This window comes from Propithecus coquereli, unplaced genomic scaffold (genome assembly GCF_000956105.1).
Source record: "Propithecus coquereli isolate 6110/MARCELLA unplaced genomic scaffold, Pcoq_1.0 Scaffold197, whole genome shotgun sequence".
Lineage (NCBI taxonomy): Eukaryota > Metazoa > Chordata > Mammalia > Primates > Indriidae > Propithecus > Propithecus coquereli.
This window is the reverse complement of record NW_012144633.1, coordinates 591,354-618,021: the sequence shown is the minus strand read 5'-3', so window position 1 is coordinate 618,021 and position 26,668 is coordinate 591,354. Positions and strand designations below refer to the sequence as shown.

At 38.7% G+C, this 26,668-nt stretch overlaps 1 protein-coding gene across 1 annotated transcript in view; it reads left to right on the top strand.

Moving 5' to 3' along the window:
- The window catches only part of SPAG17 (sperm associated antigen 17), a 281,081-nt gene that overhangs the window by 64,081 nt on the left and 190,332 nt on the right, over positions 1–26,668 (top strand). The window contains exon 4 of the mRNA XM_012643425.1: positions 25,935–26,066. Coding sequence (XP_012498879.1) covers positions 25,935–26,066 — 132 coding nt within the window. The remainder of the gene's footprint in view (positions 1–25,934; positions 26,067–26,668) is intronic.

The window sequence follows — 26,668 nt, the reverse complement described above, 5'->3', positions numbered from 1 at the left end:
AGATGATATCTCATTGTGGTTTTAATTTGCATTTCTCTAATAATTAGTGATGTTGAACATTTTTTCATATATTTTTTGGCCATTTGCCTGTCTTCTTTTGAAAAGTATGTATTCATGTCCTTTGCCCACTTCTTAATGGGATTATTTGTATTTTTTTGTTGTTGGGTTGTTTGTATTCCCTGTATATTCTGGATATTAGTCCCCTGTTAGATGAATAGTTTGCAAATATTTTCTCCCATTCTACAGATTGTCAATTTACTGTGTTTATTTCTTTTGCTGCGTAGAAGCTTTTTAGCCTAATTAAGTCCCATTTGTCAATTTTTGGTGTTATTGCCTGTGGTTTTGTGGTCTTAATCATAAATTCCTTGCCTAAATCAATGTCCAAAAAGTTTTCCCTAGGTTTTCTTCTAGTGTTTTTATAGTTTCAGGTCTTACACTTGGGTCTTTAATCCATCTCGAATTGATTTTTGTATACAGTGAGTAATATGGGTCCAGTTTCATTCCTCTGCATGTGGTAATTCGTTTTTCACAGCACCATTTATTGAAAGAGATACCCTTTCCCTGATATATGTTCTTATAATCTTTGTAAAGATCAGTTGGCTATAAATATGTGGCTTTATTTCTGTGTTTCTATTCTGTTCCATTGATCTATCGGGGGTTCGTGATGCCCCCAATATAACCGAGTCACTGGGCAGTGTGCTGCAAGAAATGGGAGAGACAAAGGCACAGACACAAAACGTAAGGCGAAAGGGTACAGGGAGGTCAGGGATGACCAGCATTCCCATGAGCTGGGTGGTACTGACTGAAATCCAGCATCCATTTTTATTCTCTTTTTCATGCTATAGATTACAATGATTTCACGTGAAAAGCTCATGGGTTACAATGTGTAGAAGTTTCAAGTCTCCCCTAATAGTCACAAGATATCTTAGCTAATTACTCTTTTATCTATAGAAGCAGGAACACATAGCTCCTTACTAAGCACAACTACACCTTAAGGTATCTAAAGATAGTATCTCTGAACTCAGCAGCTGTGTACCATTCAACTGAGGAACAAAGAACTTAATATTTCTTATTGGAAGGTTAGCTTCCCATTAACTGAGGCATTCTACTGAGAAAGGGGAGAGAAGGAGTTCAACCTGGTGTTTTTAAGAGTTGGAGCCTGGCATCCCTTCTCCTGGGCTGACATTTTGCAATCTCCCTTTATGGCTGTGGGTGGCTTTCCTGGAAGCCGCTCTATGGCTTTTTAGGCATGAGGCCCGTCAGGCTTTAAGGTGGGAGTTCGCTTTGCTGTACTCCCAGATCACTGGAATGTCCCCCAACTAGGCAGTTAACTTTTGCCCTTATCTCTGGCTCCTGCTCAGGCAGCATTCCTTCACCTCCTGTCCTCCCATGGCCTCAGAAATGGGGTCCCTCATCCCCAGTGGTCTTATCCCCATCATTGATCTATGTGTCTATTTTTATATCAGTACCATGCTGTTTTGCTTACTATAGCCTTATAATATAATTTGCTGTCAGGTAATATGATGCCTTCAGCTTTGTCTTTTTGCTTAGGATTGGTTTGACTATTTTCCCTCTTTTCTGGTTTTATATGAATTTAAGGATTGTGTTTTTTTTTTCTGATTCTGTGAAAAATTACACTGACATTTTGATAGGGATTGCATAGAATCTATAGATTGCTTTGGCCAATATGGTCATTTTAATGATATTAATTCTTCAGATCCATGAGCATAGGAGGTTTTTCCATTTGTTTTGTGTCATCTACAGTTTCCTCCATCAGTTTTGTAGTTTTTCTTGTGAAGATTTTTCACCTCATTAGTTAAATATATTCCTAGGTATTTTATTTTTTGTAGCTATCTTTCTTGATTTCTTTCTCAGCTAGATCATTGTTGGTGTATAGAAATGTTACTGATTTCTGTATGTTGATTTTTATACTCTGCAACTTTACTGAATTGATGTATCAAATCTAAGAGTTTTTTGGTGGAGTCTTTAGGGTTTTCTAGGTGTAAAATTATATCCTCAGCAAAAAGGGATAATTCATCTTCTTCTATTCCAATTTAGATGCCTTTTATTTCTTTTTCTTGCCTGATTTCTCTAGCTAGGACTTCCAGTACTGTGTTGAATAGCAGTGATGAAAGTGGGCATACTTGTGTTATTCCAGTTCTTATAGGAAATACTTTCAACTTTTCCCCATTTAGTATAATATTATCTGTGAGTTTGTTACATATGGCCTTTATTGTATATCCAGTAGAATTCTTCTGTGAATCCAGTTGGGATTTTCAAAAAAGTTGGGAGACTTTTTATTACTGATTCAATCTTGCTACTCATTATTGGTCTGTTCCTTCTTGAGAGGTTGTATGTTTCTGGGAATTTATCCATTTCCCTAGGTTTTCTAGTTTGTGATATATAGTTGTTCATAATAGTCTCTTCTGATATTTTATACTTCTGCAGTATCAGTTTTCATTTCTCCTTTTTCATTTCTAATTTCATTTATTTGGATCTTTCCTTGGTTAGTCTAGCTAGTGGTTTATCAATTTTGTTTATCTTTTCAAAGAACCAAAAAAATTGATCATTTTAATTTTTTAAAGTTTTCTATTTCATTTAGTTTTGCTCTGATCTTTGTTATTTCTTTTCTTCTACTAATTTGGTTTTTTTTTTTTGTTCTTTTTCTAATTCCTTGAGATATATCATTAGATTGTTAATTTGTAATCTTTCTACTTTCTCAAAACAGGCATTTAACTTCCCTCTTAGAACTGCTTTTATCATATCCCACAGGTTTTTGGTATGTTGTGCTTCCATTTTCATTCTTCTCAAAAAATTTCTTCATTTCTGTCTTAATTTTGTCATTGACCCAATCATCATTCAGGAGCATATTATTTAATTTCCATGTATTTGTATAGTTTCTGAAGATCCTCTTGGCAATGAGTTCTAGTTTTATTCCATTGTGGTCTGAGGAGATACTTGATATGATTTAGATTTTACAAAATTTGCTGAGATTTATTTTGTTACCTAACATTTTGTGTAGTTTGGAGAATGTTCCATGTGCTGATGAAAATAATATATACTTTGTAGTTGTTCAGTAGAGTATCTGTAAATGTCTATGAGGTCCATTTGATCTGAAGTCCAATGTGAGTACAATGTTTCTTTGTTGATTTTCTGTCTATATGATTTATCTAATGCTGTGAGTGGGTTGTTGAAGTCCCCCACTATTATTGTATTGTATTGTATTGTATCTCTTTCTTTAGGCCTAATAGTATATTTTTTTGTGAATCTGGGTGCTTCAGTGTTGGGTGAACAAACATATTTAGAATTGTTACATCCTTTTGGTGAATCAATCCCTTTGTCATTATGTAATGACAGTCTTTTTCTTTCTTTTTTTTTTTTTTTTACTGTTTGTGATTTAAAGTTTTTTTATCTGATATAAGTATCAGTGAGCTATTCCTGCTCACTTTTAGTTTACATTTGCATGGAATATCTTTTTGCAATCCTTTACTTTCAGTCTTTATGTGTCTTTAAAGGTAAGGTAAGATTCTTGTAAGCAGCATAGAGTTGGATCATGTTTTTTGGTTTTTTTACATTCAGCCCATCTTTACTTTTTAAGTGGAGCATTTAATCCATGTACATTCTAGGTTAATATTGATATATGAGGTTTTGTTCCTGTCATATTGTTACTTGTTTTCTAGTTGTTTTATAAATTCTTTGTTTCTTTCTTTTTCTCTGTCATTGTGGTTTGGTGGAATTGTATAGTGGAGACATTTGATTCCTTTCTCTTCCTACTTTGTGTTATTGGTTAACCAGTGAGTTTTATACTTTCATGTGTTTTTATAGTGGTGAATGTCTTCCCTTCACTTCTATGTTGAGGACTCCCTTGAACATTTCTTGTGTGGCTCATCTAGTGGTGATAAATTCCCTCAGCATTTGCTTGCCTGGGAAAGACTTTATTTTGCCTTAATTTGGGAAGAGTAATCTTGCTGGATATAGAATTTTTGACTGAAAATTAGTTTTCTTTCAGCACTCTGAATTTGTCATCTTATTCTATTATGGCTGTAAGGTTTCTGCTGAGAAGTCCACTGTTAGCCTGATGGGGTTTCCCTTATAGGTGACTAGAGACTTTCTCTTACTTATTTCAGAATTCACTCTTTCACTTTGACTTTAGAGAGCCTGATTAGTATGTGCCATAGCAAAATCCTTTTTGCATTCTATTTTCCTGGGGATCGTTGAGCCTCTTGTATCTGAATGTCTAAATCTCTTGCTAGGCTTGGGAATTTTTCATACATTATTTTGTTGAATAGGTATTCTAAACATTTTTATCTCTCTTCACCCTCAGTAATACCAATAGTTTGTAAGTTTGGTCACTTTATGTAATCTCAAGCATCTCGAATGCTTTATTCATTCTTTTTTATTCTTTTTTTCTTTATTTTTGTCTGACTTGATCACTTCAGAAGAACCGTCTTCAAGTTTTTGTTTGTTTGTTTGTTTTTAGAGACTGGTTCTCACTCTGTTGTCCAGGGTGGAGCGCAGTGGCACAATTGTAGTGCACTGCAGCCTCAAACTTGTGGGCTCAGTGATCCTCCCACCTCAGCCTCCCAACTAGCTAGAACTACAGGTGCACACCACCACACCTGGTTATTTTTTTTTTCTTTTTTTGTAGAGACAGGGTCTTGCTACATTGCCTAGGCTGGTCTTGAACTCCTGGCCTCAAATGATCCTCCTGCCTATGCCTCCCAGAGTGCTGGGATTACAGGCATGAGCCACTGCACTTGGCCAAGTCATGAATTTCTTTCCTCTGTTTGGTCTAGTCTATTTTTGAAGCTTTCAGATGTATTTTTTATTTCCTTCAATGAATTTTTAAGTTTCAGAATTTCTGTTTGGTATTTTAAAGATATATATCTCCTTGGTAAATTGATTTTCTGAGTGCTTTATTTTAGTTTTCAGATTGAATCTCACTGAGCTTCTTTAAAATCAATATTTTTAATTCTTACCTGAGATTTTTGAGAATTTCTTTTTGGTTAAGATCTATTATTGGAGAATTATTGTGTTTCCTTTGGGGATGTCACATCACCTTGCTTTTTCATGTTTCCTTTGTCTTTACATTGACTTATGTCCATCTGATGTAATAGTTGCTTCTTATTTTTGAATTTACTTTCATGGGGGGGATTTTTTTTCTTGAAGATAGGACTGTGATGTTAGTTGGATAGGGCCTTTTGGCTTTGTTTCTGGGTACATGCAGTGACAAAGTCTCTGTATAATTCCTTTGGCTATAAACAGTGTTAACAGTATCTGGTTTTCTTGGTGTGTTAGGGTGTAATTATTGTATTGGTGGAGGCTATGATGAATTTGTGCTGGGGACTAGACTGCCAGATGAGCCTGTCTTCAGGTCTCAGTGGTAGTGACTGTCAGCTAAGTGTATCTATCCTTGTGCCCTGTGGTGATGTATACTGGCACCTCTGTTGGCAGTCATAGGAAGGCTGATGATTCTTGGGCCTCTGAGTGGCTTTCTTGGGTGCCAGTTGCAAGAGCAGTATACCAGGCAGGAGAATGTGTTCTCAAGCTCCTGAGCATGGCATGGGCAAAGGTGGTAGCCCATTGTGGTGGTAAAATGCTCTTCTAGGTCCCACGCACTGTACAATTGTGTTGGCTGTGGTTGCAATGGGCTGTGGGGGCTGGTCTCCAGGTCGGTAAATGGCCCTTGTAGGTAGGAGCAAGCTGAGGTGGTAGCAGTAGGGTGTTTAGGTCCAACCTTAGTCCTCTGGGAGGAGTACTTGGGTATGCCAGGAGGTGGATTGGGTTGTAAAACCCTCAGGACCCTGGATTCCACACTCTTTCTTGGGATGGGCAAAGTCAGGCAGAGCTGGACTGGGAAAGCTTGTACTCAGGCCCCCCAATAGCAAGAAGACTACTGAAAGACATTCACTCACCCTCTTCCATAATGGGGAATCTTTCCTGGTTCCTGTCCTGTCCTGGCCAAATAGGCTGCCTGTTTTCCTTCTCCTTCCTAGGTTTTGGAGCTTTCTGCCACTTTTCTGTTGAATTCTGTGTTCCCTCTTAGATAATATATTCAAAGTGATTGTCTACACACTATTTTGATTCTTTAAATGGATGAGGATGCTTCTAGTCATCCATCTTGAAAAAAATAAAAGTACGATATTTTTTAAACTGTGAGTGACAACACAGTGGTTTACGGAGAAATTTAGTTTGTTTCAACTTTTAGGTGTCTATGTGTGTGGTTTGTAATGTATTTTTTTTTGTTGTTGCTATAAATATAGGTCAAAAAAATTTTAAAAAAACCACTTCCCTAGAATCGAAACCTATTCTATATTATCTTCCTTTTGTATTTTCCTTTCTCAGTCTCTACCTAATCCCAGGCTAAAGGATACAGCAGATCTCATCTTTGTTCTCCACTCAGCAGACATTTACTAAGTTTCTATTATAAGCTGGGAAATGGGCACAGGATTCAGTTAGACATGGTCTCCGCCCTCAAGAGCTCATATTCAATAATTTTGTAAACAATGTATTTGTTTCATGATACTGCATGACATTTTAATAACTTGTAGGAAGTCCAACGTAAAAGCTACATATTTATGCCCTAGTTAGAATTTTGTTCTTCATTGAGCCCTATGACTGACCTCACTTATTGTTCACAACTTTCAGCCAAGAGGGTAATGGTCCCCAGAGAGGGTATATTGAAACAAAGAAGGAGGGAGGCTCAGAACACTTACCAAAATGGTCAAAGATGCAACAAAGATATACAAGGTTTTGTTTCCTTGGGGGCAGGGGGATCATACAGCTGCAATCGAAGTATAGTAACAATTTCCATGCTTCTACATGTTTTTAGTGTGACTCTATTTCTGAAAAAAAACTAACTTTTTCCTTGATCTTTGGTTGCAAGAAAAGGAAGAAGAAATACCAAACTTAACATTGGCACAGGCTGAGAAAATTTATTTGATAGAAATTCATTTATATAGATTGAAAAGCTACTGTTCATATTATAGACACTCAATATTAATTTGAGTGAATGAATTTCAGATAGGTATTTATCTGTTAAAATCTACTCTTTTTATTTCACAAACATGATTTGCCAAAAAAAACACCCCTAAGGTTAACTAAAATATGACTTCTATATTGCTTCAAGAAATACATTATATATAAGTGTGTGTGTGTATGTGTGTGTGTATGTATATGTGTGTGTGTGTGTGTGTGTGTGTATATATATATACATAATATTACAGATTTAATAGATTGAAATGTAGGAAACCAATCCTGCAAAAATTCTTACCCAGAAAAACTGAAATTGTTCAATAAATGCCTTCTTTTAGAAGTTTGTGTTTTAACTTCATATTCATTTGGATCATGGTGCTCGTACTGTTTGAAATCTATAGAACTCTAGTGTTGAGCCAGTCCAACAGCATATGCTGCATAGAGCCTGGTACCACACAAAACACTCCCAAACTAACAAGTTCATCCTTGCCCTAATTAGTCTTTACAAAGAATTCATATGAAAAAGACAAACTCTATCTGGGCTTACTCACCAGGAAATCTTTAATTAGATTATCCTCTTTGTTAAAAGCATCATCTAATTAATTTAGTTATTCTAAGGCTCGTTATTATCCTTTCATTTATCTCTGGAGCTGCAGAAAAGCAGAAGAGTCTAATAAACATGTCACACAGTTACAGGCCATGACTGCTCAGTCTTGCATCCCTTGTGAGGAGCTAGTCTTGTATTGCATGCTCAAAGATCTGTTTTAGGAATATCATTGAGGCAAAAAGAAAAAGGAGGATGAGAGGAAGGTTCTATCTGGATTCAGTGCAAGGGCCAATATATTACTTTTTGTAACTAATAAAATTTCAAGGACTGACAGCAAATTTCTGATTTGCTTTTCCCCCAGTAAAATGTCTGCTTTGAATTATGCAGAAAGAATTCTTCTTCCTGCCAAATTGTTTCAATTCCCCATGCAAAAGCATCCACAGAACATTGTCAGGGATTTCCTATAGAGGTTCATTTCAGGATTCTTCAATTGTTGGAGCAATATGTAACACACACACACACACACACACACACACACACACACACACACACATTTTTTCTCCCTTCTTTAGAGCAAGCAAAGGAAAATGCATTGGTAAGGTTTGTATATGATGCTTTCCCTTTCTGAAAGCAGAGACAAGTATTAGTCATCAGATGGGGAAAAGTTTCTCCATCTCACCCTGGGCTAGCATCCCGTTTTATGTGTGCAGGCCCGCCCTGCATGTAGGTGGAGCAGGCAATTGCCATGTGATGTGATTTAATAGGTGCTGGAAGTTCTGCCTGTCCAAAAATAGCCCCCGCACCCGCCTGCTGAATTCAGGCACAGTGTCCATAAAACCCTGGTTTAAATGAAATGAAATTCATTTTCAGAAGGTTAACCCATCATATCCATTATCCTTTCAGCATGCATTTATTTATCAGAGATAAAAACTGAATCTTGAGGGGTATGTACATGTGTATAAGAAGAGTGAGGAAGGGGTTAGCAAGGCCCAAGGCTTAGGGTAATGATGCAAGTCATTGAAAGCAAATTCTGCATCACCATAAGTCAGTTTGTTAAAATGAAACTTCATCCATATTCATTCAGTCAGGTCATCAGTCTTTTTCGAATCAATCTTTTCTGGAACATGACATTTTCTCAGACAGCTAATGCTCTTTGTTGGGACCCTTAAAAAAGTATAAGAATAAAAATAACTCACATTTGGAAGATGTTTTTTAGAGTACAAAATACTTACACTTATAATGTCGAATTTTGATCCCAACAATAACTTTGTGTGGCAGATTTAAGTCTTACTATTTTCATACAGCAAATAAGGGAAGAGTTTCAAAGAGGTTAAGTGACCTGCCCACTGCCCGCAGCTAATAATGGCAGATACTCATGTTGGAGCCCAGTCATTCTGACTCTAAATCCAGGATTCACTCTGTTGCTTCAGGCTCCTCAAGATCCAGTCCCTGTAGTCAAGGAGCTGATAATTAACTTTAATACTTGAAGTTATTCATATAAACAAAAGAGCATACCCCAGGAATTTTCTCTAGTGGTATTATTTAGGAAGTATTTCCCCTTGTCTTAAAATTTCTAAAGGCACTGTGCCAGTCACAGGCTTCTACTCACACACATTTGGCCTTAGAAACTTGGGTTGGGTTTTTTCAGTCACTCACATCATTCCCCATGCAAAAAACATCCCATATTTGGAATACTGACCACATTGCACAAAGTTGTGAAATACAATAATAAAATTAGATAGGAAAAATAAAAATGTGAATTGTCAGAAATTAACGTCGGATGTTCTCTAGAAGCACTTGGGACCTGAGGGTATTTTGAGACCTGATCAAGCATTATGAAATGACTGTGAAATCCAGAATTTCTGTATCAAGACAGATCTGCTTTGCTCCATAACTAGACACACATGCCCTTTTCCTCTAGCTGATGAGCCACAGTTTTGTTGTAACTCTAGCCCATCCCTCCTTTGGCTTTGGCATATTAAGCACTTCCCATGACACCAGTCACTTTCTAAATTAGTGAACTAGCGTTGCTTACTTTCCGAGCCTTTCAGCAAGTCTGGCTTGGTGGGAGGAGGGCTGGCTGGATGTCCTCCACCTGCCCGTCGCAGGGTGCCCTTTTACAAGGCACAACCCACACAACATTTGCAAAAGTCTGCATGATTTGTGTGCTAATTCTTTCATTCAGCACATATTTTGTTGGTGGTTTTCTGTGTACCAATCACTCCCAGCCTTCAACCTACTGCCAGTCTAATGACAAAAGATATGAAAATGAGCAATTCTATTACCATATGATAACAAAGACATTTTGAAAGGTGCAAGAGTACACAGAGCAATGCCTAAATCTTAAAGTTTTGAGGGAAACGTTTTAAGAAATGGTTTGAAAACTGATTGGGAAAGTAATAAAGAAGGAGAGGAATTCTAGGCAAAGGAATCAGCCCAATGCAAAGTCAGGCAGATATAAGACAGCACAGTATGACCAAGGAATTCCAAATGGTGGGCATCCCTGACATATGTGAGGAGAGGAAGTGGAAGGAGTGGCCAGGAGTTAGGCTGGATAGGTCAAGGCCAGTTTATACAGGGCCCTGGTGTGCCTTGATAAGGAGAGTACAGTTTATCCGTTAGGTATGGGAAGCCATTGAGGGATTCTGAGCAGGGAAGTCATATGATAGGCAGAGAGATTAGAATCAGAGTTCAGGAAGAATTCTGTGGAAGAGTGGAGGGATGGCACTGCTATAAGCAGTTCATTGCTGGATAGCACTTAAGTTGTATATATAATTTATTAGCTGTTTTATTGTTCTAGCAATATACGTTAATTGTAGAAAATTTGACAAAAGCATAGCCCATACAGTAGGTAGGTACTTAAGAAGTATTCACGAAATATTCCACCACTCATAGATGTATATTGTTTACAAAATAGGACCTATATATATTTTACATCACATCCTTTCCACATATTATGGTTAGCATTTTTCTAAATCCATATTCAGCATATATATAATAAAAAGCATGTTTCTATTCAATCATTTATGTAACCACTCCCCTTTTGCTAAATTTAGACTGTTTACCAATAGTTATGACCCTGATTGTTTCCTTATGAAAATATTCATAAAGTGGAATTACTGGGTCAAAGTATATAAATCTTTTTAAAGCTCTTGACATGTATTGTGAAAATGCATTCAAGACAATTTTTGCCAATTTACAGTCCTTCTAACAGTTCCAATTTAACCACACCCTCTTCGACATTGTATTTTTTATCCTAGTCAATTTGATAAGCAAAAATTGTAACATTGAACATTTAATCATATTTTTCATTGGCTGTGTTTTGTGAGTATGGAATTCATTAAAGTTAAATGATTATGTAATTTTGTTTTCAGATTCCTTTAAATAATGGGAGGGACACTCTATTGTCAAAATTCAGGTTACAGAATTATTGCTTTAAGTTATTTCAAAACCAATTTTAGTTGCTATGAATAATACAAAAAGGATAAGCCATCATTCAGGCCATGCACAAGCTCACAATATACTTCAGAAGGACACACACGCAAAACTCCTAATAAAGACTCAACTGCAGGAGGGGCCTCAAGGGAAATACGAACAAGGGCTCTGGCAGTGGGACCAGGAAGAGTGATCTGAGACAAGGAAGTCTGGGAAGGGTTGATACAGACAGCTCCTTGGTGCGAGCCCCTCCAATTTCCAACCTCTTCTCACCTCCTTGTGCCAGTAATCCCGAAGTGACTGGCCTCAAAATTCACTGGAGAGCTCATTAAAAATGTCAATTCCAGATCCCAGCCACAGTGATGGGACTGAGGTGTCTTCAGGAGAGTCCAGGAACACATCTTCTGAACAAGCACCTGGGTGCTTCTGCCCTTGGAGGAATGCAGCTGCCAGGAGTTCATGACTCTCCCAACAAATCGGGTCCCGGGCAGGAATGTCGCAAAAGATTGCAAATAAAGGAGACAGAGACAAAGTATAGATAAAAGTGATGGGGAAATCAGGGGTCCTCCAGCATTCCCGTGAGTCAGGATGCCATGGGTGGAGTCCTGCATCAATATTTATTCTTTCAGCAAACAATCATTACCAGTCACTGATTTACATGTACATATCATGAGTTTAAGTTTCGAGGTCTCCCAAAGTAACAATAAACTAGCTAAGTATACACAAGTTAAAGATAAAATCGTGAGTCAGCAGTAAAGCATATAATCCAAATGGGAACAAAGAGGCCACATACTTCTTTCTACTTTATCTAGTTCCTCATTTACTGAGACATGAACTCAGGAGGGAGATAGGAACATTGCCTCAGGCTTAGAATAGCAAACTGTTCTTATCTTCTGGGCTGACATCCTTTGATTATTCTCTCCGACTTTGGATTACAAACCCAGGTCCATTTGCAGATCCAGGCCGTGGCCCTCAGGCTTCAAGGTGGGGTCCGTTTGCAGACATCCCTGATGGGTGGAATGTACCCCTCAAGGTTGAGCAGCTTTTTCTCAGTGAACTGACACGTCCACAGGTTGCTCTTTGGCAAAGTCCTGTCCCACTCCTGGGGTTCTCATGTCTCGACCCTAACCCTCAACATGCAGCCACACTTATGTCCACATGCTGTTCACAGGGGCAGACAAGGGGCTACCCTCCTCAACAATGAACTCTACACCTGTACTCTGGGTCCCCCTCACCACCCATTCAAAACTGGATCATGGCACTGCTTATTCTCACTCTTTCCTCCATTTGTCATCACCCAGTGTTCATCTATCCATTCAGCCTTTCTTTCATTTTTGAACACTTGTGCCCACCACTGTTCTAGATGCTGGAGGGAGAGAGGTGAACATGTCATTGAAGGTTCTGGCCCTCAGGATATTTACATTCTCCAATCTGTTGAGTTCTGCCCAAGTAACAGTGGTCTAGGAAGGGTCAGAAAATGTTCATGCTTTGCTCATTCCCCTGCTCTGCAAGGAAGATGGTACTGCCTGCCTTCCTGCCCAGAGGTGCCTAATAGCCTTGTCTTATAGCCTCTGGCCACATTAGAACACCTCTGCTAAACACACACTCCCCCAGTGCTGAGAACAAGTTATAAGTCACATAAAGCTGGAGAGGGAAGATACAGAGTGCAATCTCTGAAGTACACATTCAAGGGTTCTGGGGTTTGCCATGGGTTACCAAAACATCAAATAAATCCTGAGTTTTTTGGCTACATATGAGCAGTCACTGAAGATAAATGAAATGCCTAAACTCGGAAGGAGATTTTTCTACTATTAATAATATATTTGATCATGTTGCTCAACTACTTAAAACTCTGTGTCTCCCCATTAGTTTCAAGATAAAATCCATATTCCTTTAATATGTTATTAAAGCCCCTGGTGGCCTCATCCTTGGTTACAGCCCTCCAGTATCAACTTCACCCCCACCCCATCCCACCCCTGCACCCCAGATACTTTCCAGTCTTCTGAATATGTCACCCTCTTTGGCCTCAGCCCTTCTTCCTGGGGCTCTGCCTCCCTCTCTCTTTTCTCTCCTCCTCTCCATCTCACACCACCTAGTCCCAGGCACAGTCTCTCCCACTGATCCTTCAAGACTCCGCTCGAGAGTGACACCTGCAGGAAGACTTTGCTGACTCTTCTCATGTGGATGAGGTGCCCTCCCAAGCCAAAGCACCCTTGCTTACCGCCATTGCTCAGCATGGCATGGAATACTGTTGTGTGCACTCTGTGAACCTTCTAGCCAATCTCTCCCACTCCACTGAGAGCTCATTGTGGGCAGGGCCTGCTTCTTTTGTCTCTGAATCTCTAGTATTGGGAATGTAGTGGGTGCTGTGTAAATGTCTGATGAATGAATGATAAAGTGAGTCCTTTAAGTGTGGGCCGAGTTAATTCATAACTAAGAATGGGTCCATCTCAACAGTTGGATAGTGAAAAACAGACATCACCAGGATTGCACCGCAAGAACAGTCCAGCTATAGAACAAGTCTCTGAGTTCACCAAAAGGGTGAACAACATCAACAGTGCACCCTGCAGGGGGCCCCTGTTGATCCAGCCCAACCAGAAGATCCAACCATGGTTGAGTCACAAATAGGAAGGGTACCCGGTAATGGTAAAATTTGCAATTAAACAGTGTAAAACATGACACATCTGACTTAATTCATTAAATCATTATTTACTAAGCATTTACTATGTTCTAGGCTTTGAATTTAGATCAGTGAAAAATAATAGATAAAAGCCAATACCTTGTGGGGCTTACTTTTTAATTGGGGAGAAGAAATAATAGAAAAGATAAATTATGTTAGATGGTAATAAGGGATATAGAGAAAAGGTGAGAAAGGTTGAGAAGTGGAAGGAAGGTTACAAATTTGAGTAGCCAGGGAAGGCAAAACTGAGAAGGTGACATTTGAATAAAAATCTGAAGTAGAGGATGGAACTATGTGGCTATCTGGGGAAGAGCCTCTCAAGCAGTGGAAATAGCATATGCAAAGACTCTGAGGCACATTTGCTGAACGTCAAGAAGAAAGTGTAGCTGGAAAGGAGTGTTAGAAAAGGAAAGCAACAAGAGATGTGGTCAGACCATGTAGGAACTGATCTGAAGCCATCAAAAAGATTTGGAAAGAAACCTTGACCAGAGAGTAAGAGAGTTGGGGTCAGAGTCTAATCCTAAGGAATTGAGATCCTAAGGAAGTATCTAAACTGGTGGTCTGGCTGATAGCTCATTGGGGTTTCAGACCACGACAGGAGTCCACTGGAGAAAATATTAGTCAATTTTAGAAATTAGAAAAGAGAAGCAGATATCACATTGCTCTACAATCATGGTGCTATATTTAAAGATCAGTACCTCCAATTAACACCTGTGCTCTTAGAAAAATAACTTAATCTCTTAACCCCATGAAATAATATATATAGTACAATGCCTAGCACAAAGCATACACTAAATAATATACATTATAATAGAATTATTTATTAGTAGTTTACCAGATCCTGAATCAGAGATGAATAATCATGTCAGACACGACCTGCTAGAGGGGGCATTAATGCCTTTGTTGCTTCTGATAGGATTGGCTCAGAAACAGGTGAACATGAGGCTCTGGGAAGGCCAACCGTGGACAGTCTGAATCTAAAAGGACTGGGAAAAGCAGAGCAAGGGGATGGAGTCGACTAATGGCACTCCACCACAGGCTTGAGATGACTCCCATTGAACTTGCTATCTTAAGGGTGACCAGCTGTACAGGGTGCCAGGGACTTTCCTAGTTTCAGCACTGAAAGTATCAAGCCCTGGAGAACCCCTCAGTTGGTCACCCAGATGTCAATATGTAAATGACTTTTGACATAGTTCTCAAACCAAGGGTATTTAGGAATCCCTAGAATGATGATTAAAATTTCATACTCCTAGGCCCTCACCTCCAGAGGCTGATTTGGTAGCTGTGTATCTTTAAATAGGTTCCCAGGGATTCTGGGGCAGGTGTTCCACAGGGTACACCAGAGAAGCATGGAAACTACACAGCATGCATCTTCTTATAGAGGGTTTTCGCAGTAGTCATCCAGGAGACGTATCATATGTGCCACCTACAGCTAACTAACAAAGACATTAGAGGAGGACACGGAAACTCAAATGAACAAGCCCTCTTTATGGAAAGATTTAGTTTAGATTAAAACTTAGGAGTTAATAACAGCCTAAAAGAGCAGCATTCATAATCAAGCTGGAGAAACACTACAACCTTTTGATAATTGTGGACCCCAGTACTTAGGGAAAAAGAAGATAGGGCTAACACACTGAATACTTTCTTTGCCTAGCAGGACAATAGCAGAAATCTCACTCTAGGCTTTCCTTTGAAATGGGCAGCTTGAAGACTTTAAATTAAAAAAAGAAATTAAGGCAATATAGATGCACATTAGTTAGCAAGGAACTCATGGGTGAAACTTGCAACATGGGGATTAAATACATTATCATGAAAGGCCACATAAGAAACCAGTTAAAAAGTAGTGGTTCTCAAACCTAGAGTACATCAGAATCACCTGAGGACTTGTTAAAAAAAAAAAAAAAATTGCTGGCCCTACCCTCAGAGTTTCAGATTCAGCAGGTCTGGATTGGAGCCCAAGAATTTGCATTTAACAAGTTCTCAGGTGATGCTGATGCTGCTGGTCTGGGAAACACACTTGAATAATCCCTGGTTAAGAAAAAAAATTCTATTAATTTAAAAGCATAAATCTTTCCATATCAGTATCAACTTGCTCACCTCACTTCTCAGTTAAGAAGAAAAAAAAATTAAAACTGGCTTAAACAATAAGGAATGCTTCAGGACATTGGTCTGAGCAAAGATTTCAGGGAAAGACTTTAAAAGCACAGGCAAAAATAAAAAAGTGAAAATAGACAAATGGGATTATATCAAATTCCTCTGCACAGCAAAGGAAACAATCAAGAGAGTTGAGACAAACCGTAGAATGGGAGAAAATATTTGTAAATTATTCATTTGGAAAGGGATTAATATCCAGAATATATAAGGAACTCAAAAACTCAACAGAAAAAAAAATCCAATTAAAAAATGGGCAAAGGATCTGAATAGATATTTCTCAAAAGAAGACATACTAATGGACAACAGGAATATTAAATAATGCTCAACATCACAAATCAGGGAAATACAAATCAAAACCACGATGAGATACCATCTCACCCCAGTCAGAATGGCTATTATCAAAAAGACAAAAAATAACAAGTGCTGGCAAGGACGATGAGGAAGAAAGGGAACTCTTATGCACTGTTGATGTGAATGTTTATTAGTAAAGATATTATGGAAAACAGAATGGAGATTCCTCAAACACCTAAAGGTAAGTTGCTGTCATATGATCCAGCAATCCTACTATGATACTTATCCAAGGGAATCAGTACATTGAGAGATATTTGCACTGTCGTGTTTATTGCAGCACTATTCACAACAGCTAAGATACGGAATCAACTTAAGTGTCCATCAGCAGATAAATGGATAAAGAAAATGTTATATATTCACAGTGGCATCCTGCTCAGCCATAAAAAGAATGAAATCCTGCCACTTGTGACAACATGGATGGAAATGGTGGACATTGTGTGAAGTCAGGCATAGAAAATAAATGCCACATGTTTTCACTCATATGGGCGAGAAAAATGTTGATTTCATAGAAGTAAAGAGTAGAATTGTGATTATTATAGTCAGGGAAGTGTAGAGGGGAGGGCAGCATAGGGAGAGGTTGGTAAATGGATACAAAATTCCAACTAGATAAGAGGCATAAGTTCTCGTGTTCTATAGCACTGTAAGGTGAATATAGCTAATAATTTATTGTATATTTCCAAATAGCTAAAAGAGAGGATTTTGAATGCTCTCAGCATAAAGAAATGATAAATGTTTGAGATACTAGACATGCTAATTACCCTGATTTGATTATTACATACTGTATACATCTATCAAAATACTACACTGCATCCCGTAAATATTTACAATACTTACATGTCAATTAAACATAAAAATAAATGTATAAAAAATAGCAACCACAATAAAAAAAACACAAAGAAAAAGTAGTAGGGTCGTTCAGAGGGGAAATTCAGTACAACTGAAAGAACCAAGAATGACTTCAGAGAGGTGAGAGAGTCTTGGACTAAGGAAAAGATCTTAGTCTTAAACAGACAAAAACCAGAAAACAACAACAAAACATTGCCATGATAATAGAATCATGTGTTGCTAGTGCACACCTAAAGAAAATCCCTTAAAGCCTTTGTACGTTATTTAATATTCTTCCATATATCACCCCATTCAGCTTCGTGTGCCTTTATACATTTTGTAGGTATACAAAAACAAAAATTTAAAAAATCCTTAATAAAAAGTAAGCTTGGTTTTTCCATTCTTTGAAGAGCAATCCCAACAAATATTTCTAAAACAGTCCTGTGCTTTTTGACATATATTATGTGTTCAAAATGCACATCTCCCTTGGGAAATTCATTACATTTCAAATTATACATGTCTGTTAAAGCATAGATCTGTTCAACCTTCCATATATTTGTTATTGCTGCTTCTGAAACTTCCTTACAGCCCCAAAGAGGTCTTAATCCCTGTCAAATGTTATTATGTTTCCAACTTTTATGTAGTCTTGAAAGGGGTTGTTTATTTAGTTTCAGTGACTCCTTGTTTCTGCCAAATATTATTTCATTTCAACACAGATGTAAGAGGTCCAATGACTGGAATTACTTTTCAGCCCTGACATTGTGGAGAGATGGATACCAGTTTAATTATGGACAGCTGAAAATGATCTAGCAGTCACCTGCTATGGATATTTATCATCATTATGAACTTCTCACCAGGCTGTAGTCAGAGCACTTTCATAATGTTCCATTTGCATTAGACAGACAGTATGATCTATATGGAACCTGTATCTTCAATCACCTTTAAATTTATGTACAGACAGTTTAATATTGCTCGATTATTTTCTTTTCCTCTTCTCAGAGTGAGAAAATATGTTTCAGTCATTCCTGTTCTCATTCTTTCCTCTTTGTTTCTCTCCGTGGCCCTCTCTCACTGCGACCCTTACCCTTCCAGCTGTTTTTCTAATTATGCCTCATTGGAAATTATTCATTACTTAAAGAATGTGAATTGGATAGACTGGATATATAAAGGATCAAGTAATGCAATGACTACAATATAGTTGGCCCTGAATAAATGCAGAAAGAATGAAGGAGGGATGAGAGCAGAGGGAACAGGAAAGGAGACTGTAAAACTGCAGAACACTCTTCATAGAGTTCCTGATCTCACATTTTAGAAGAAACTAATAGTAGAATTTCTCCTCTGCATTCCTCCCATTCTGTACTGCACTGTAACAAAATACACCTTTACGTCTTCTCTGCTTTTCTCTAAACGGATCTTGATTTGTCTTTGTCAGGTTAAACAACCAGCTGATAATAAATCCAGTGCACTGTCTCGCCTTCCCAGCTGGTCCTCTGGCCATTCCTTTCTCTGCTCTCCATACCTGGGCTGTGAGGCCTCAAGAGTTCCAATTCTATCCTGAATGTATGAGAAGCAGTAAGAGCTACCGTTAGTAAGGGTTAACCATACATACTTCATTCCCCGTGCTAGGTCTTTATATGGGTGATCTCATTTAATTCTCAATACAGCCTTGTGAGAGAGCACTATTCAGATTCTCTTTCTGTAGCTTTCTTTTCTCAGAGACAATTTTCCCTCCCAGGGAACATTTGGCAATTTCTGGAGATCATTTTGGTTGTCACAGCTGGGTAGAAGCCAGGGGTATAGTAAACATGCTACAATGCACAGAAAAACCTCCAACAAAGAATTACCTGGTTCGAAATGTCAGTAGTGCCACTGTTGTAGATTTTTAAAGGCTGAGGTTTAAAGGGGTTAAGTAACTTACCTGAGGCTACTTGGTGATATTTGGGAACACTGGAAGGCAAATGCAGCCTTTACTTTTACATTAGGTTGAACATAAGTAGTTATGGCTTCAGCAACTGGTTCATCATCCCTTGTACCACAGGAGCCAAAATTCCAATGGGAATCTTTTTATGTGAGGACATCTCAGTATAAGTGACCCTTTTCAATCATTTGCAAATTACCTGCTCTTCTCTCATCCTTTTCATCAAATGTGCAGAATCGGGCCCATCTAAAGCGGCCTTTCTCTCTAAATATCACACACACACACACACACACACACACACACACGCACGCGCACACACACACACACATTGGGGTTATATTCCTCTGACTTTTTAATGTTACAAGCAGATATAAAAGATACAAAATAAAAAGAAAAAGCACAAGCAATCATGCTACCTAAGCAATAAACTTTGAAGATGGGACATATAGTTGCATAGTTTACTATGATGAATACATTTTTATTGATCAATAAATTAGTATGATGAATAAATATTTAATATGTATATTAATGAAATTAATGTGAAATATATTTAGTGGTAAACATAGTACCCTGTATTCTACAGGATAATTAGGTAGAAATGGCAAATAGTCATCAATATTCATTTTGAAATGCCAATCAAAAACATTAGTATTGTTTTTCTCTTTTTATTAATTCTTCAACATGCACAAATCTCAGTTTTGACAGTGCTTTTAGATATTGAGTATCTTTTTTAATTTTATATTGACTATCTTTAATATCTTTTATATCACAGATGATTAAGATTATGAAAAAATACAAACATACAAACTTCGTGCACACACCTACATGCACAGACACATATGTACCCACGCAGTCACACACCACATGCACACACACGTCACACACATGTATACACAGGCAGGTCCCAAAGCAGCTTCCTTTGCCTTTACTCCTCTCCCACGGTACAGAGTTGCTGTCTCACCTTTCTTGTCCCCCAGCCACCCTCTCTGATGCATTTCCTCCTCTGACCCTGGCTGAAGGAAGAGCTCCATTTTCCCCACAGAGCCTTTCCCCCAATGACCTGGTCCTGGAATATACCAGCAGCTGCAGGCAGTGAAACCCCAGCATGCTGCTCTCACACTCCAGGCCTCCAAGCACCACAAAAATCAAAACTATTAATATATTTACCTTCAAAGCCAGACTTAGGCATCACAAGTTTCCAGGTTAGAGAGAATAGCTACCTCCTACCCTAAGTTCAAAACTGCCACACTTGTTATTTATTGCTTGAAATTATTTCATCAGTTGCTAGTCCCTTTCATTTTATAGTAAGAAATAAAATCTCAAAACACAACCAACTCACTGGTATAAATAAGCTTCATTGAACATGAACTACCAAGTGAAATCTTTTCTATTTTCATGGCAAGAGGGATTTCGAAAGGAAAAAGGTGTCTGCTAACTAAAAGGGGTATAACAGCAGGAAAAAAGGTAACAGAAAGAAGTCAGAAGCAAACTCTGTATCCTTCCTGTTCTTGCCCCACACTAGCCCTTTTCGTCCTCATCCATACAAGGGCAAGTTTCCTATGTGGCCGGGAACAAATATCTTAGCCTGAAAGCCATTAATTTTCATTACCTCTCACTTGTAGCTTCACTGTGTAAATCTGAGTACACCATTGTTATTTAATAAATGTATGTAAGCATCTCCTGCATTAACAAAATCTGCTGAGGATGGTTCTGCATAGGTATCTTTTCTTTTAGTTTTGGGGTAAAATCAAAGGGACAAAGTGATGAGATGATTAAATAAACACAACTTCAAATGAGATACTATTTTTCACATTTCACTGCCATATAGACCTTCCCTGACCAAAATAGTTGACATTAGCCACATGTGGCTATTCAAATTTAAATTTTAATCAATTAAAAAATAAAATAAAAATTTGATTCCTCAGTCTTTTTAGCAATACTCAAGTATTCAATAGTCAATGTAGCTATAGCTACCATATTGTACAGTACAGATAAAAAAATATTTCCATCATTACAGAAAAATCTATTAACGCTAATACAAAGATAGAAAAGTTGGACAAAACCCAGTATTGATAAGGCGTGTGGGAGACCAGACCCTTTCACTTAGTGCTGGTGGGAACAAAAATGCTACTAACAAAAATACACACTTAATTGAAAAAAGAAAAGAAAAAAAACATGAAATTTCCTGAATGTGCATCAATAGGCAACTGGTTAAATAAATTACAAAACACCCATACAATAGAAGACTATGCTATCTATTAAAAAATATACATATAAGCAAAACATGTCAGCACAGAAAGCTGTCCTGGATGTGCTTTTAGGTAAAAACACAAACCACAAATCACTTCATATGAATAGCATGATCCCATTTGTAGTAAAGTATAAAAGGATATACATATATGTTTATATATACATGAAATTGTGGAAAGATATGCAAGAATTAGTTAACAGTGCTTATCTCTGGAATGGGAGAATGGCAGAGGGAGTTGGGAAACCGTTTCCTTTTAACTGTATACCTTCTGTACTATTGAGACTTTTTACCATGATGGACTATTATATTCTTACTTTATTTAATCAATCATATATTTAAGAAAATGGGCTACCCAAAAGAATGTGAAACAAAAAAAAATAGAAAGCATTGTGTGTGTGTCGAAAGCCTGTTTGTTCAACTCTGTGCTAGCCTGGACTGAGTCAAGCTCTAGCTTATGGACTCTCCTCCTGTTTGCTAAGGTCTTCATATATCTAAACCATCCTGAGTCATTAACCCAAAGAAAATGAGTTAAATATGAAGTCATTATTTTGTGAATTATTATAGCTACTGCAACAAACACCATGGGCCGGTAGGGAAGTCTCTGAACCAAAGGATTCTTTTAGGGGAACTGGAGGTTATTTGGAGCTCCTGGGGGGAAAGTCTTCCCCCAGTCCCATTCCTCTCCTGCTTCCCCTCTCCCCTCTGCCTCACACAACCACACCTTGCCCTCTCCTCCGCCACCTTGACCACAGAGCCTATTCCAGGCAAGAGAAGTGTAGACCCAAATCATTATACTTCCTCAGAACTCACCTGGGATTGAATGTGTCGTAAGTTAAGCAATAATTCAAGTTGCTCCATATACCTCCTTGTAAGCACACCAGGGAAGTCAGGCAGCAGGCCTCATGGGAGCCCATTCTATCTGCCCATAAATCCATCCATCCATCTATCTAGTCTATTTATTTTATATAAACTCACACACATGTATGTATATATGTGCATATGTATATATGTATATGTATAGACACACACACACACGCATACATACATACATTGGTTTCCATGGGAATGTGTGGGGCAATTCTAAGTATTGGGTAGGCAGATGCTGGTGCTTACTAATGTAGGGAGGCACTACATACAGAGAGGGGGAATGGTTAGAAGCTGGACAGAGGGCACTAGTGTCTGTGGGTGGGCCTGATCCCCAGGCAAGGAAAGAATTCGGCTCATTTGGTAAATTTTCGTTGGATCAAATCACTAGATGATAAATATGATGTAAGTCTTTTGAGCCAGGTCAGTGATAAAGAGGAAAATGTTTTTATTTCTTGGTGTGCTCAGAATCACAAGCTTCCTAACAGAAAAAGAGCATCCATACCCCCAAAATAAGTATCTTCACACAATAAAGTACCAACTTCTCTTCCTGCCTCAGTGGCACTCTTGGAAGCTTAATTTTCATCTACACCAGTCTTTTGCAGAACTGAATACCTTTGGTTGCTCAGCCTGGGCCTCCCCCAGTCCTGGCAGGCTGGCCTGCCTGCAGATTTGACCTGAGGAGGTCAGGAGACATTTAGACCTTGCGGGGCAACAGTTTTCTCCATTTTATTGAGTCTCTTTTGCCCATAAGACTGGTGCTTTTTTGAGTTTCTGACTCATGCCAGCCACATTTTCTTGGTATTTTGGTTTGATGAGTACCCAGGTTTTGACGCACTTAGAACTGTTTTTTTTTTTTTTTACCCCAGCTAGTTCTGGAAGCTTAGATTTTGACCTAATTACTTCCCAACTGCTGCCAGCTCACTGCTTCCATTTTCTCTTATATTTCTCATTTCCCCCAATACCTATAACCCTTGCCAGCTTGCATCCCAGCACACACACACAGACACACGAATATGCACAGACAGTTTAGGTGTAGATACTGGACAAATAACCTTTACAATGGCTGGAAGTTTGAAGGTTTGATTATTCTTTCAATTAATACTAGTAAGGCAGGGAAGGGGAAGCCTTTTGGGATGTTATGTGAAAAGGTACATTTCCTTTTAAATTCTGTCTCTTCTTTAGTTTTTCTACCCTCAAAGACTTAGCCTTCAAACAAAGATCCTCTAAAGGTTTGTTTTTCATCTGAGGCCAAACTACTGGCTACTGACTAGGTGGAACTGTGAATTATGGGGTGTGAGAAGAAAGAATTTTTAGTGGAAATTAATTTGTAAACATCTTTCTTTTTCTGCCTCTTTTGGGGATGACTCACCATGAAAATTTTCAGTCTCAGATTTTGAGTTCAGCATAAACTTTCATTTTCATTAATTATCCCCGGAATTCACAATATTTTTCCTTTTGGGGGATGCACAGAAAGTAGCATTGTGAGATTCAAGTCTCTTCAGAGCAACATGGTGGCGGGGAGGGGAAAGGGGACAAGTATGCCTGGCCTCTACCATTCCTAATGATGCCACGTGCAGGCTGTGCCTTTCTCCAGACTGTCGGGCATCAAGCCTGCCTCTATGTGGGTCACCCAGGGACTGTTGAGGAGGAGGACGCTGCCCCAGGGCCCTCTTCAGGCTGCCTGCCCCACCACTGATCTCACTGTGTGTCTGAGTGTCATGAGAACGCGGGGCCCAGTAGTGCCGGTGGTACTCCTCATCACCCATCTCCCCCTCTCAAGGCAGGACACCACTGTCACTATGATGCTGTGCCAGATTTCTGTTTGAAATCAGCAGTCTACAGACAGTTTTAGACAAACCGGAAATCACTTTTTTGGACTGAAAAATACTTTTCTCTTGGGACATTTTGTTGTGCTTTGAGTACATTTTAATACAGTGAGGTATTAATAACATTCATAGACTCCTAGGGACAAGGGGCTAGGAAGTACCTCCAGGGACATCCCATCCATCACCATGATGCCAGGCAGGCTTCACCCAAACCGCCCAGACATAGGTGAATATCCTGTTTTCACAGGTCATCCGGAAAAGAGACTCTGCAACCACTCTGGGGTGACCCATCTCAGTGCTCATTGCCCTTCAATGCTGTCATTATCTTTGTATTACAGGGAAACACCCCATGCTAGACTGCTGTGAGCTTTAAAAACACAAATTTGAATATTTTGAACCAGATGTCACAAAGCCCGATTGTCAGCACACTATTTATCTGGTACTGAAAAATGCCATTTCAAACCAAATACTGACGTCTCTTCCTGGGGTTGGACCCAGCCGGACAGTTTTCACTGTACAGTAAACGCCTAACCTGCAGCCCCCTTAGGCTTCCCTTCCATGTGGGATCTGGTCATCATTAAATGGTGAGGTTTTGCAGGTGTACCACTGTGTTATTCTGCTCCCAGAAATCACAGCCATCATGTCCTTTTCCCTAAATCATATTAGCGGACCAGAACTGCCATAAAAAGCAAAGGCTGTATTTCTTGGAGAGTACTCACTTAGACACATGAAAAGATTTCTGACACTTGGTTTGTTCCTTTGGTTTTTAGAAGAGGCAGCTTTAAAGGACTCCTTTCCCTAGCTTTCCCCGTCTGCGATGTGCTACAGGAAACCCCAGCGTGATCTCTAAGAGGTCTAGTTACATTTTGACACATGATAACCCACAGGCCCTTCTGCAGTTAGAAGCGAAACAGGCACCTCCCTTTCTTCTGGCGATTTCCCTTGGCAAAGTGGAAAGTCAGAGGAACTGAACTGGTCAGGAAAGCCCTGACCACGAGCTGGTATGAACCTCAGACAAGACACAGCTCGGTGAGATACAGTGTGCACAGTCATTGTCTGAGACTGAAGGCCTGAAATTGACACCATATGTGCCCCAAGGAGTGATTGCTCCAAGGGGGAGAAAAGGAACGTGTCAGAACATTTTGGTAACACCTAATTCATCCCGAGGTTATAAATAAATATGATGCTTGCTTAAAAACAAAAGTCAGAAAATACTTTAACTAGATTACTTCTGTGACAGTGTGTCAGGCAGAGGTGAACTTTATTAGGGAGACAAAGTGAATAAAGAGAAACACATAACAACTTTTTATGGTATATTTTACATGATTTTATTTTTTTTGCAGTAAATAAAGTGGTTATAGGGCTCCAAGGAAAAGAGCCCAGATGTTAGAGAGTTGTGTGAAATTTAGGGGAAACAAGCTGTAAAAAACACAGTCATAAAACAGGCTGTCAGTGCCACACATCTGGACAATACAGCTGTATGTTCCTAGTGGCTGTCGTCACCCAAAGAAAACTCAATAACCTTATTTCACCCCAATTAGGCTGCATACCAACATGATCAACATTAAGTTGCAAGAGTACAATTCATATGGTGCCTTTGTGTCAAGCAGCTTTTATCTTTCATTTGAATTTGGTTACCAAGAAATAAAAGACTGCTAATTTAGTCATTTCCACTATTATAAAACCTTATTTAATTTATAATGTCCTAATAAGTCAAAGTTTGACACTTTGGACTACTGTCTATGCCAAACAACAATAGACTTTCTGTAGCATGAAACCAACCCATCAGTCATCCTAAAATGGAGCCCCGCCTATCTTTTCTCTACCTTTCTGGGGGAATCGGAGTCTAACACCATTGTGGGAAGCACTTTCTGCCTTATTCGAAAAAGAGATTGATATCCAGACAACCCAATTTATTTAAAGGAGAGGGCACTTTCTAGCATTGGAGCATTTTTTTCCCCTTCTTTTTTCAGCCAGCAGTGAGACATCTTTGCAGTATGACAAATATTACAAAACATAAAATACTCTTTCTTCTTTTTGTCACTGACAAACTGTACCAAAGGTTATAAAATGTCACTTTTCCTAATAACTGTGTTTCTTCATAGGTGTTAATGGCAGCAAAAGCAATTATGGACAGTGGAGAGACATTAACCTTACCACTGATAGGGAAACTCTTGAAATTTCAACTTCTCCAGATTAAATTTAAGGACCAACAGCGACGGGAAAATGAAAAGAAGGTAACGTACAATATTCTAAAGCGCGCAAGCAGTGAGTGAAATGGAGCCAGGTTTCTCCAGGGGCACTTCCTCTCTTCTTAAGCCTACCATTAAGTGTTACCTGGCAAATTTTGCTGTCACCTCAACTTCTTAGGGAAAAGTCTACCCAGAGATCTGGAGGAATTATGATAAATCCACTAAAAATAAGTTCCCTTGCATATGAAAATGACAATATTCAGGGCATGTGCCTAAGATCGTTTCTGTGGTAGAGTATTTACATAATATAGTAGTAGCAAAGACGGGACTCAAGGAAGGGACAGGGAGTCAGGAAAATTAAATATAAAAAAGAGGGGGAACCCCTCAGAATCAGGGTCTATTTAAAATATTTTATATGATAGTCAATAGGACTGCCAATTAAAATAATAGGCACATCTGCACCTTGATAATAATCTGATATTTTAGCAGCTATCCATCACTTCTACTCCCATATTATACGTCTGATAAATTTCTTCACATGTGGATTTTTCATTTAACTTGCGTATGGAAATCAATCTATGTGTTTTCCAAAGATTCATATTTGCCTCTCAAAAATATTTTAAAATACTATTAGCAAACTGATGCCA